This window comes from Gobio gobio (assembly GCF_949357685.1).
Source record: "Gobio gobio genome assembly, chromosome: 7".
Classification (NCBI taxonomy): Eukaryota; Metazoa; Chordata; class Actinopteri; order Cypriniformes; family Gobionidae; genus Gobio; species Gobio gobio.
In genome coordinates, this window is record NC_137103.1 from 55912935 (window position 1) to 55925875 (window position 12941).

Genomic DNA, 12941 nt, shown 5'->3' on the forward strand with positions numbered 1-12941 from the left:
CAACTAAAACCATAAAAAACACATTTCTGGTGCTTAAATAAAATAGATAAACTGCATAGCAACGGACTAGTAACCAGCCAAAACACCCTAGCAACGGCTTAGCAACCATCCAGAACACCCTAGCAACGGCTTAGCAACCACCCAGAACACCCTAGCAACCACCCAGGAAACCCAGCACATGTCAAATTAAACATGGTCCACACTGACAGAGGTCCACTAGTGTGTGTCTTATCAGTCCAGAGACGTCCAGGTCACAGTGGCGTGTTCTTAAGTTCGGTCTGCACTGTTTTTATAAAGTCACCATGAAATCAAAATTGACTGTTTATTGGAAATGATTTATGGGTGCATATCATTATTGTTTTAATAATCCTGAATCAGAATAACTTAATCTCTTCTTTGATGATGTGGGCGGGGCAACCTGTCACTCACATGAGATCCACCAATAGCAAACCACAACCATACCGCCCTACATTTGTTCTTGTTTGAGAAGCGTTTAACTGGTACGGCATAATAGAAAAGACCAGTACAACTTCTGTTTCATGCTGACTTTAGCTGTTATAGTCTATGTCCACATGCACTAGACTGACACATTGCATTTCATTTTACATTTACATTTACATTTACATTTACATTTACATTTACATTTTGCTCTTATACAACAGTTTATCGACACACGAACGTGTCCTGTGTAAACGCCTGTTACCCTGCAGGTGTGGTTTGTATTATACAGTACAAAAGCACAAACAAAGCATCTGAAGGTGCTGGAAGGACACGTTTCTGAATGTAGAGGTGAAAAGAGTCATGAGCACATGGATTATGGCAAGCCATTTTGACTTTTATTCATCCCCGGATATGAATTATTGATATTAACTAGTTAATTTTCACTAGTTAAAATGGTCATTCTTGATATAGACAGTGACATCGTCACTCGCAGAAATACGAATTCTTGATATCAAGAGTTAAATTTCAGCTAGTATTCTTGATATCTGATATCTTACTAGTAACAATCAAATTCCTGATTCATTAACATCGTCCCTAGTGACAGTCGAATTATTGATGCAAAAATGAGCATTTTTACTAGTAATTCAATTGTTGATATCAAGAACAGACATTTGTATGGCAAGCCATTATGACATTTATTAATTCCCAGGATATGAATTTGTGATATCAAGACTATAAAACTATAATTATTGATATCTGCAATTGTGTTTTCACTAGTTAAACATCACCATAGGCTCCCATTTAAATTCAATTGTTGATATCAAGAATTAATTTCTTACTGGTTGAAATTCCAATTTCACATTTTTACAATTGGTACTATAGTAAAAATCTTATTTTTTTATATCAATAATTACGTGGTTACCAGTGCAAATGTCTGTTCTTGATATAAGCGAATTACTAGTTAAACATTTAATTTTTGAAATTAATAACTCAGTTGTCACTAGTGACTGATAATTTCTGATATAATGAATGTGATTTTTACTAGTAAGAAAGCCATTTTAGATATCTGAAATTATATTGACATCAGAAATAACAAATATAACATGTTGAAATACAATTACAGATATCAAGAATTAAAAACATTTCTAGTTGATTTTTAATTACTGATATCAAAAATAAGCATTTTAATCAGTGAAAATTTAATGTTGATATCAAGAAATCATATCCTGTATGAATTCATATCCCGGCTTGCCATACATTTGCAGTAGTAACCATGTAATTATTGATATCAAAAATGATGATTTTTTTACTTTTATTTCTATGTGAAATTGGAATTTTGACTATAAGACATCAATTCTTGATATCAACAATTGAATTTGAATGGCAGCCTATTGTGACGTTTAACTAAAATACATTTACAGATATCAAGAATTATAGTTTTTACTATTGGAAACAATTGTATTTCTGCAAGTTATGATGTCACTGTTGATACATAAAATTAGCATGTTAACTAGTGAAAACTGAATTGTTGATATCAAGAATTCATATCCTGGGGATGATTAAAGGTCAAAACGGCTTGCCATACATTTGCACTAGTAACCACGTAATTATTGTTATCAAAAAGTATGATTTTTACTATAGTAAGAATTATATTTCTATGTGAAACTGGAATTTCAATTAGTAATAAATCATTGTTGATATCAACAATTAGCATTTCAACTAGTGAAAACTGAATTATTGATATCAAGAATTCATATCCTGGGGATGATTAAAAGTCAACACGGCTTTCCATACATTTGCACTAGTAACCACGTAATTATTGATATCAAAAATTATGATTTTTACTAGTAAGAATTAGCATTTTAACCAGAGATAATGAATTGTTGATATCAAGAATTCATATCCTGGGGATGATTAAAGGTCAACTCGGCTTGCCATACATTTGCACTAGTAACCGCGTAATTATTGATATCAAAGATGATTATTTTTTCTATAGTAAGAATTGTATTTCTATGTGAAATTTGAATTTCAACTCGTAAGAAATCATTGTTGATATCTACAATTAGCATTTTAACTAATGAAAACTGAATTGTTGATATCAAGAATTCATATCCTGGGGATGATTAAAGGTCAAAACGGCTTGCCATACATTTGCACTAGTAACCACGTAATTATTGATATCAAAAATCAATAAAAAAACTGAATTGTTTGTATCAAGAAATCATATCCTGGGGATGATTAAAGGTCAAAATGGCTTGCCATACATTTGCACTAGTAACCACGTTATTATTGATATCAAAAATTATGATTTTTACTAGTAAGAATTAGCATTTTAACCAGAGATAATGAATTGTTGATATCAAGAATTAGCATTTTAACCAGAGATAATGAATTGTTGATATCAAGAATTAGCATTTTAACCAGAGATAATGAATTGTTGATATCAATAATTAGCATTTTAACTAGTGAAAACTTGATTGTTGATATCATAAAATCATATCCTAGGGATGAGTAAAGGTCAAAACGGCTTGCCATACATTTGCACTAGTAACAGCGTAATTATTGATATCAAAAATTATGATTTTTACAAATAAGAATTAGCATTTTAACCAGAGATAATGAATTGTTGATATCAAGAATTAGCATTTTAACCAGAGATAATGATTTGTTGATATCAAAAAATCATATCCTGGGGATGAGTAAAGGTCAAAACGGCTTGCCATACATTTGCACTAGTAACCACGTTATTATTGATATCAAAAATTATGATTTTTACTAGTAAGAATTAGCATTTTAACCAGAGATAATGAATTGTTGATATCAAGAATTAGCATTTTAACTAGTGAAAACTTAATTGTTGATATCAAAAAATCATATCCTAGGGATGAGTAAAGGTCAAAACGGCTTGCCATACATTTGCACTAGTAACAGCGTAATTATTGATATCAAAAATTATGATTTTTACAAGTAAGAATTAGCATTTTAACCAGAGATAATGAATTGTTGATATCAAGAATTAGCATTTTAACCAGAGATAATGATTTGTTGATATCAAGAATTAGCATTTTAACCAGATATAATGATTTGTTGATATCAAGAATTAGCATTTTAACCAGATATAATGATTTGTTGATATCAAGAATTAGCATTTTAACCAGATATAATGATTTGTTGATATCAAGAATTAGCATTTTAACCAGAGATAATGAATTGTTGATATCAAGAATTAGCATTTTAACCAGAGATAATGAATTGTTGATATCAATAATTAGCATTTTAACTAGTGAAAACTTAATTGTTGATATCAAAAAATCATATCCTGGGGATGAGTAAAGGTCAAAACGGCTTGCCATACATTTGCACTAGTAACCACGTAATTATTGATATCAAAAATTATGATTTTTACAAGTAAGAATTAGCATTTTAACCAGAGATAATGAATTGTTGATATCAAGAATTAGCATTTTAACCAGAGATAATGATTTGTTGATATCAAGAATTAGCATTTTAACCAGAGATAATGATTTGTTGATATCAAGAATTAGCATTTTAACCAGATATAATGATTTGTTGATATCAAGAATTAGCATTTTAACCAGATATAATGATTTGTTGATATCAAGAATTAGCATTTTAACCAGAGATAATGAATTGTTGATATCAAGAATTAGCATTTTAACCAGAGATAATGAATTGTTGATATCAATAATTAGCATTTTAACTAGTGAAAACTTAATTGTTGATATCAAAAAATCATATCCTGGGGATGAGTAAAGGTCAAAACGGCTTGCCATACATTTGCACTAGTAACAGCGTAATTATTGATATCAAAAATTATGATTTTTACAAGTAAGAATTAGCATTTTAACCAGAGATAATGATTTGTTGATATCAAGAATTAGCATTTTAACCAGAGATAATGAATTGTTGATATCAAGAATTAGCATTTTAACCAGAGATAATGATTTGTTGATATCAAGAATTAGCATTTTAACCAGAGATAATGATTTGTTGATATCAAGAATTAGCATTTTAACCAGAGATAATGATTTGTTGATATCAAGAATTAGCATTTTAACCAGAGATAATGAATTGTTGATATCAAGAATTAGCATTTTAACCAGAGATAATGAATTGTTGATATCAATAATTAGCATTTTAACCAGAGATAATGAATTGTTGATATCAATAATTAGCATTTTAACTAGTGAAAACTTAATTGTTGATATCAAAAAATCATATCCTGGGGATGAGTAAAGGTCAAAACGGCTTGCCATACATTTGCACTAGTAACAGCGTAATTATTGATATCAAAAATTATGATTTTTACAAGTAAGAATTAGCATTTTAACCAGAGATAATGAATTGTTGATATCAAGAATTCATATCCTGGTGATGATTAAAGGTTAACATGGCTTGCCATACATGGATTCCTCATTTTCCAGCATTAGCGTTGAAGTCAATGTACTCTCGTTCTTCAGAAGCACAAGATGATTATTCCACACGAGTGGCTTGGTTTCTCTTTCTCTGGACGGATTGCCAGTGTTTTTACTCTCATGATCTGTATGTCGTGCTCTTTTATCAGATCACGTGTTTTTCGTGCCATTTTGCTCGCCAAAGGTCAAGCACACGTTGGTCTCCATGTTGGAGATGAGATGATGGTTCCTGCAAAAGAGGAATAATTCCCCAGGTCATTCTGTCTTTGTTTACTCAGACTCATGATGTTCTTTTTCCAGGAGTTTTGCATCATAATGATCGATGAGAATATGTTTCAGCATGAACCGATGGACATGAATGAAGATGACAGATTTATATGCTATTGGTGCTAGAGATGGTGGGGAATATTTCCTCAAGAACTTGTTCTCTGGTATTTGACATTGATTTCATTTTCACATTGTCTTATACTGATTATGATGATAATGTGGTTTGTTTTTGTTTGTTTGTCAAGTACATTTTAGCAATAAATGCCTTTGATTTAAGCACAAAGTTGGTGGAGTTATTCTCACAGATGTACAGTTAAACATTATCATTGGGACTAATTGGTTTCTGTCAGCGCTCATGTTTGTTTGACAGGGTTTCGTCTGCAGGGAAGCAGCTGTATTTCATCAGGTATTGTTCATTTGTTATCAGTCTCAATGTGTTTCACTATCTGTGTTTACATTAGTGATATTACATGACTTACATCGTGATATAATCTCTAAGTCATCCGTTCCCTGTGTGTCTTGCAAAGGCATGTCAGCGTTTGGTTTGGTCTGACCACAAGGTGTCGCTGTGGAAGATTCAGATCTGCCTCTCTGAGCTCCACTGTTGATGTCTGAGGTAAAACACGCCCCCTCATTAGCATACAAAGACATGTAGAAATAAATAAATGTAGATACAAATACATATACATAAATAAATGTGGGAATATATAAATATACATAAATAAATGTAGAAATATATAAATAAATGTACATAAATAAATGTAGATACAAATAAATATACATAAATAAATGTAGAAATATATAAATAAATATTCATAAATAAATGTAGATACAAATAAATATACATAAATAAATGTAGAAATATATAAATAAGTGTTTTCATAAATAAATGTAGAAATAAAAAAATATATAATTAAATGTGGAAATAAATAAATAAATATATATATATATAAATAAATATACATAAATAAATAAATATGTAAATAAATAAATATACATAAATAAATGTGTAAATATATAAATACATGTGTAAATAAATAAATAAATGTGTAAATAAATAAATAAATATACATAAATACATGTGTAAATAAATAAATACATGTGTAAATAAATAAATAAATGTGTAAATAAATAAATAAATATACATAAATAAATGTGTAAATAAATAAATAAATATACATAAATAAATGTGTAAATAAATAAATAAATAAATATACATAAATAAATGTGTAAATAAATAAATAAATATACATAAATAAATGTTTAAATAAATAAATATACATAAATAAATAAATGTGTAAATAAATAAATAAATATACATAAATACATGTGTAAATAAATAAATACACATAAATAAATGTGTAAATATATAAATAAATATACATAAATAAATGTGTAAATAAATAAATACACATAAATAAATGTGTAAATATATAAATAAATATACATAAATAAATGTGTAAATAAATAAATATATGTAAATAAATATACATAAATAAGTGGAAATAAGTGTGGAAAAAATAAATAAATGTGTAAATAAATAAATAAATATACATACATAAATGTGTAAATAAATAAATATACATAAATAAATAAATAAATGTGTAAATAAATAAATAAATATACATAAATAAATGTGTAAATAAATAAATACACATAAATAAATGTGTAAATATATAAATAAATATACATAAATAAATGTGTAAATAAATAAATATAGAAATAAATATAGAAATAAATATATGTAAATAAATATACATAAATAAGTGGAAATAAGTGTGGAAAAAATAAATATATATAAATAAATATACATAAATAAGTGGAAAAAATTAATGTGAAAATAAATAAATATATATAAATAAATGTGGAAATAAATAAATATATATAAATAAATGTGGAAATAAATATTTATAAATAAATTTAAAAATAACAAATATATACAAATAAATGTGGAAATAAATAAATATACATTAATATATAAATAAATGTAGAAAAAAAAAATATATATATATATAAATAAATGTGGAAATAAATAAATGTAGAGATAAATAAATAAATATAAATAAATGTGGAAATAAAATGTGTTATTGAAGCCACGTCAAACTCAGTGAATGTTAAAGGAACTGGAATTAAAGGCACAGTAAGCGATTTCTGAAATGTCTTGAAATCACCAAAACAAACATGCCCCTCCCCCAAATGACCACGCCCCTATCTTGATAGCTCCCAAGATTCATAAACACACTATGCATCCCAGCCTTAATGAGTGGACACGCCCCTTACTGCTGATTGGCTACAAGTGTGTAAAGTCCATCCACTTCCAGCAGTGTTTCCCAGAAATGTGTGGCTGCAGCTTTAAGTGGATTGAGATTGAAAACCAGCTCCTTTACCACATTTACAATGGCTTTCCCCTTAAAGTCCGACTGGTTCTGCTCTGTTCTTTCATCCCGTGTGAACATCCGTGGCAAGACTTTCTCTCTAATGGAGTCATGAGCCGTCTCTTCCTGCTCTCCATGTTTCCCGCTCGCTCCTGGAAGTGCCACATCTCTTGTAATTGGAGATAATTCTGTGAAATCTCTTCCACGTCAGTCTGAGTTTATGTCCTTACCAACTGCGACAAGCAACGAGTGGAAATTACACAGTAGTGTTGTAGTCTAGACCACCTAAACCGAGACCAAGACCAGACCAGCACTCCTTAAATTCATCTAAAAGATCCATATCTACTGTCTGAGAAATGACTTCTATTGAAGAATTAAACACAATTAGAATAGTAAGACACTATAGCGCTGTTACCAATCAAATCACAGAAATTGCATCTGAATTGGTACGATTACACCTGCATAAATAATGTTCAGATTAATTTAACATTAAAACATTAACATTATTTAACCGTCACTGAATCCTTTATTCAACCGATTTGTTCAAAGCAACCGATTCACGCAAACGAAACGCTGCCGAATTAGCAAAGACAGTTTAAAATGTCATTTAATATTAACTTCTTGTTTATAGAACGTTTGTATAAATCAATATCATTTGCAATCACGCTTATATATTCATGAAAACAGCTCTTTTGCTATTGTGATATTGCTTAATTATATTCTATGTTATATAAAAAAAACGAAATCTCAGAATTTTGTGGGCATTTATATTAATTTTGCACATTTAAGAGGCAATGCTGCATTGATTTTGAACCCGGCAGCACAGTAACAAAATAAATCGCATTACAAAGAAGTTATTGATTGCATTTTAAGCTGTAAGTTTTACATCAAATCACATTAATGATGTTAAATCAGACAATGCTCCGGCAATTTAGTGATATTCCAGCAGGAGTGGCCAGAGTCCTCTAAGTCCGAGATCAAGACAAGACCAAGACCATCAAAAAATGGTCTTAAGACCGGTCTCGAGTACTACAACACTATTACATCGTTTTTTAAAAATAATTAGCACTTTTTTTGTTTTTTTTTATACAAAAAAAGTTGCCAGAATTTTATAATTTTCACAAAACAGATATTTTGTTAGTATATTCTGTCAATATATCAAAAGAAAGAACAGAAACTTTTATTTCTAGCTTTGTGCATTCTTGATTAAAAAGCATTCAAAAGTAGGGATGCACCGAAGTTTCAGCCGCCGAAAGATGAAAAATGTCTCCATCCTCTGAGCTTCTGCGTTCGTCGATACCATAGACCAAAAAATATATAGACGACGCGACTTCATTCACTTCCACTGAAGAGAGGAGAAGCTAGAGTTTATATTCTCTGCCCGAGCCCGAACTGGACCCGAACCACCCGCGGGCCAGGCTCTTGATCATTTGAGGTTTTTTAGGGCTGTCAAAAGATTAATCGCGATTAATCGCATCCAAAATAAAAGTTTGTGTTTACATAATATATGTGTGTGTACTCTGTTAATTATTATTTATATATAAATACACACACAAGCATGTATATATTTAAGAAAAAAATATTATTTTTATATATAAAACATATATATTTATATATATTATAGATTATATAAATGTATATACATGCAAATATTTCTTAAATATATACATGCTTGTGTGTGTATTTATGTATAAATAATAATTAACAGAGTACACACACATATATTATGTAAACACAAACTTTTATTTTGGATGCGATTAATCGCGATTAATCTTTTGACAGCCCTAATTTTTTTTAATCATTACTTTATTAGCCTAATTGGGTAGGCAGAAAGCTATGCCATAATCAGAAATAATATATTTTTTAGCAAAGTAATGCTACAACTAAGAAACAAATGGATTAGTCTAAAAATACGTGTTGAACAATGAAGCGCAGCATTCAGAAACGCTCTGAGACGCCAGCCATGAGCTGCTTGCTTAACTAGACTATTTCTTTTCTTAACTATAAGTTAAAGAAAAGTGGACATTTCAAGCTTTCTAAACACATATTCCTCATGTCTGAGGCAGCAGCTGCTGAGTTTCGGTTATTTATGAGACGCGCTCCAGCTCATGTGACTTCATCTCACCTTTATAATCTGCTGTTACTCTATTTGCTTGTTATTTATTAAATCCAAGCAATTGGCTGACGAAACCTTGATTAAAATTAAGATACAATTTATACAAAACAAAATTCATTTTAAAGAAGAGCTTCATACAAAACGAAACTTAAAGGGTTAGTTCACCCAAAAATGTAAATTCTGTCATTAATTACTGACCCTCATGTCGTTTGACACCCGTCAGACCTCCGTTCATCTTCAGACACAAATGAAGATATTTTAGTGTAAATCTGATGCTCTGAAAGGCCTCCATTGGCTCAATGCACTTTACACTCTCAAGACCCTTAAAAGACACTAAAGACGTCGTCACAAAGTTCATCTCACTACAGTGGCTCTACAATAACTTTATGAAGTGACGAGAATAGTTTCCGTGCGCAAAAAAACCCTAAATAACGACTTATATAGTGATGACGATTTCAAAACACTGCCTCATGAAGCTTCGAAGCGTTATGAATCAGTGAGTCGATTCAGCAGTTTGAATCGTCAAATTTCATCAGTTTGGCGGTTTGACACGCGATCCGAATCATGATTCGACTCATTGATTCATAACGCTTCGAAGCTTCATGAGGCCGTGTTTTGAAATCGTCATCACTATATAAGTCGTTATTTAGGGTTTTTTTGCGCACAAAAACTATTCTCGTCTCTTCATAAAGTTATTGTAGAGCCGCTGTAGTGAGATGGACTTTGTAATGACGTCTTTAGTGCCTTTTAAGGGTCTTGAGAGTGTAAAGTGCATTGAGCCAATGGAGGCCTTTCAGAGTCATCAGATTTACACTAAAATATCTTAATTTGTGTCTGAAGATGAACGGAGGTCTGACGGGTGTCCAACCACATGAGGGTCAGTCATTAATGACAGAATTTTCATTTTTGGGTGAACTAACCCTTTAATGGTAAAAAATATATTATCTTAAATAAAATAAAAAAAATTGAATAAATAGTAAACTTTAACTCTCGTCATTCTGCGTTGACGGATCAGGGGATTGCGGCTTTGAAATCGAGTCCATTTGGGCTTATTCTTCCAAACTGTCAGTAGTTGTCAGGAAAACACTAGAACGCCTAAAATGGCGGCTTTTCTTCACCTGTCGATAACTTGTCGATAACCGCTGTGTGTATGAAGGAACTGCCCAAGAACCAGTTTCGCCTCCGTCACGGAAAACGTACAATCCAGTAAAATGTTGGTGACATTCATTATCATGTAAACATAAAGGCCGATATATTGCATCACAAAAAATGATTGAGGTCATGTATATATATTGTGCGATATATCGATATATTGCTTATTGCGAAAGGCCTACACACAGCAAGTGCCAAAACCTGTTTTGTACCATTCCAATGAAGTAAAAAACTAAACAACTCTAATTTTTTAACCCTTTAACTGTCACCCCCCTTTTTGAGAATACACATGAAAATGCACTATCCAAACTTAAAGGGCTGTAATTCAAGAATGCTTTGGAATATAGACCAAAGTTTGCTCTCGTTTTAAAGACGACATTCTGCAGATTATTGCTGAAGTGAAAGCAATTCAAAATATGAAAGTATGAAATAGTTATGGAAGTTTAAATTTACTGTAAATGAAAAATACTGTACTAAATATTTTAAAAATTATTTTTTAAAAATATATATTTTACAAAAAATAATTTACTCTAAAATTACTATAAAATCAAAGCCATATGTCTAACCAATTTGTGTTCCAAATTTGAAGTTGATATCACAAAAATTGAAGTCCCCATGAGATTTTGTTTAGGGTGCTGGCAAAAATAACCACCGGGTGTCATTCAAATTCCATTTATTGTTGTTTTGATGCATTTTCCTGTAAATTTCTGTCCAAATGTCACTTCCATCACAAAACAGTCACCAAATATGGACCCTTGAGACTCAGACCTTTCCGACAATATGCGTTTTGTCAAGATTGGAAAAGATTTTGAATATAAAGTAGTTAAAATAATTGTTGTAATATGAAACATGACAGCGCCCACTAGGGGGAGGAGCCCACTAGAATAATTTAGAGTAACGTTTCCATGGCAACACAATGTCCGATTTCAAAACGGTTTTCACAGGATGAATTTTGAGCTTGTAAGCTTTCAAATGATACCCAATTTGTGATAAGAGGCAAGTGATTGTCTGTGATGAAACTGAAGCCAGAACATGCGTCACAAAACACGAGAAATCGAATGTGCCGAAAAATACACGTTTATTTGGTTAAAACATCACCCAAAAATAACACTGTTTAAATACATGTAACATACGAGTATAAAATGTGGAAAATAAATGCAACACGGTAAACATTTGTGCTAAATTTCCTATAGTGTTTCTGATTAATGTTTTTAGCCCTCCTCAACCGTAAAAACACAAGTCCAGTAAACGCTTACTGGTAAAAATAGTAGATTAACATTTTCTAGAAAAGAGCATATTCCGTGATAAACCATCTGCATTGTGCTCGTAAGAAATGATTTCCATATTTGCAGGCACCGAAGTGAAGTGTTGAAGACAGACGTGTGTATCTGATACAGTACCGCAGGACGATATGCTGGTGTGTCCACATCTCCATCTGCTACATCACTAACATAATGTACATTTATGAAAAACACTGATGTGCGTAAACATGCGTTTATGATGGTCTGGTCACGCCCGCCGCATCTTCACATGAACCCAGAGCTGGAGGAGGAAAAACACGAGGATTGAGGATGAACTGCACATTCCAGAGATTACACAAACACAACACTGACGATTTCTGAGCTCTGGCTGAAAGTGCAGTTATATTATGGGCTGTTGGCATGAATTGTACTCGTGATGGAGCGGTAGTTAATAAATCAATTAATCGCACCATTAAAAAAAATTAGCTCGATAATTTTTCCGGCCGCGATAATTTCCAGCGTCCGTTTTTATATCCAGTTTTGCCGAGCGTTACATTATATGATCACGCTCTTATACATGTAAATGCTTCTAATCGCGACAAGACACAAGAGAACACGTATGTCAATGTCCTGTCTGTGTGTGTGTGTGTGTGTCAGTGTCCTGTCTGTGTGTGTGTGTGTGTGTGTGTGTGTGTGTGTGTGTGTGTGTGTGTGTGTCAATGTCCTGTCTGTGTGTGTGTGTGTGTGTGTGTGTGTGTCAGTGTCCTGTGTGTGTGTGTGTGTGTGTGTGTGTGTGTGTCAGTGTCCTGTCTGTGAGTGTGTGTGTGTGTGTGTGTGTGTGTGTGTGTGTGTGTGTGTGTGTGTGTGTGTGTGTGTGTGTGTGTCAATGTCCTGTCTGTGTGTGTGTGTGTGT

The 12941-nt window shown here is 31.5% G+C and overlaps 1 protein-coding gene across 2 annotated transcripts in view; it reads right to left on the reverse strand.

Moving 5' to 3' along the window:
* Positions 1-11848: 11848 nt before the first annotated feature.
* septin10 (septin 10) overlaps positions 11849-12941 on the reverse strand; it is a 46838-nt gene continuing 45745 nt past the window's right edge. For both annotated transcript variants that reach the window (XM_079821745.1, XM_079821746.1), the window contains one exon: positions 11849-12329. In XM_079821745.1, the coding sequence (XP_079677871.1) occupies positions 12314-12329 (16 nt within the window). In that variant the 3' untranslated portion in view covers positions 11849-12313. The remainder of the gene's footprint in view (positions 12330-12941) is intronic.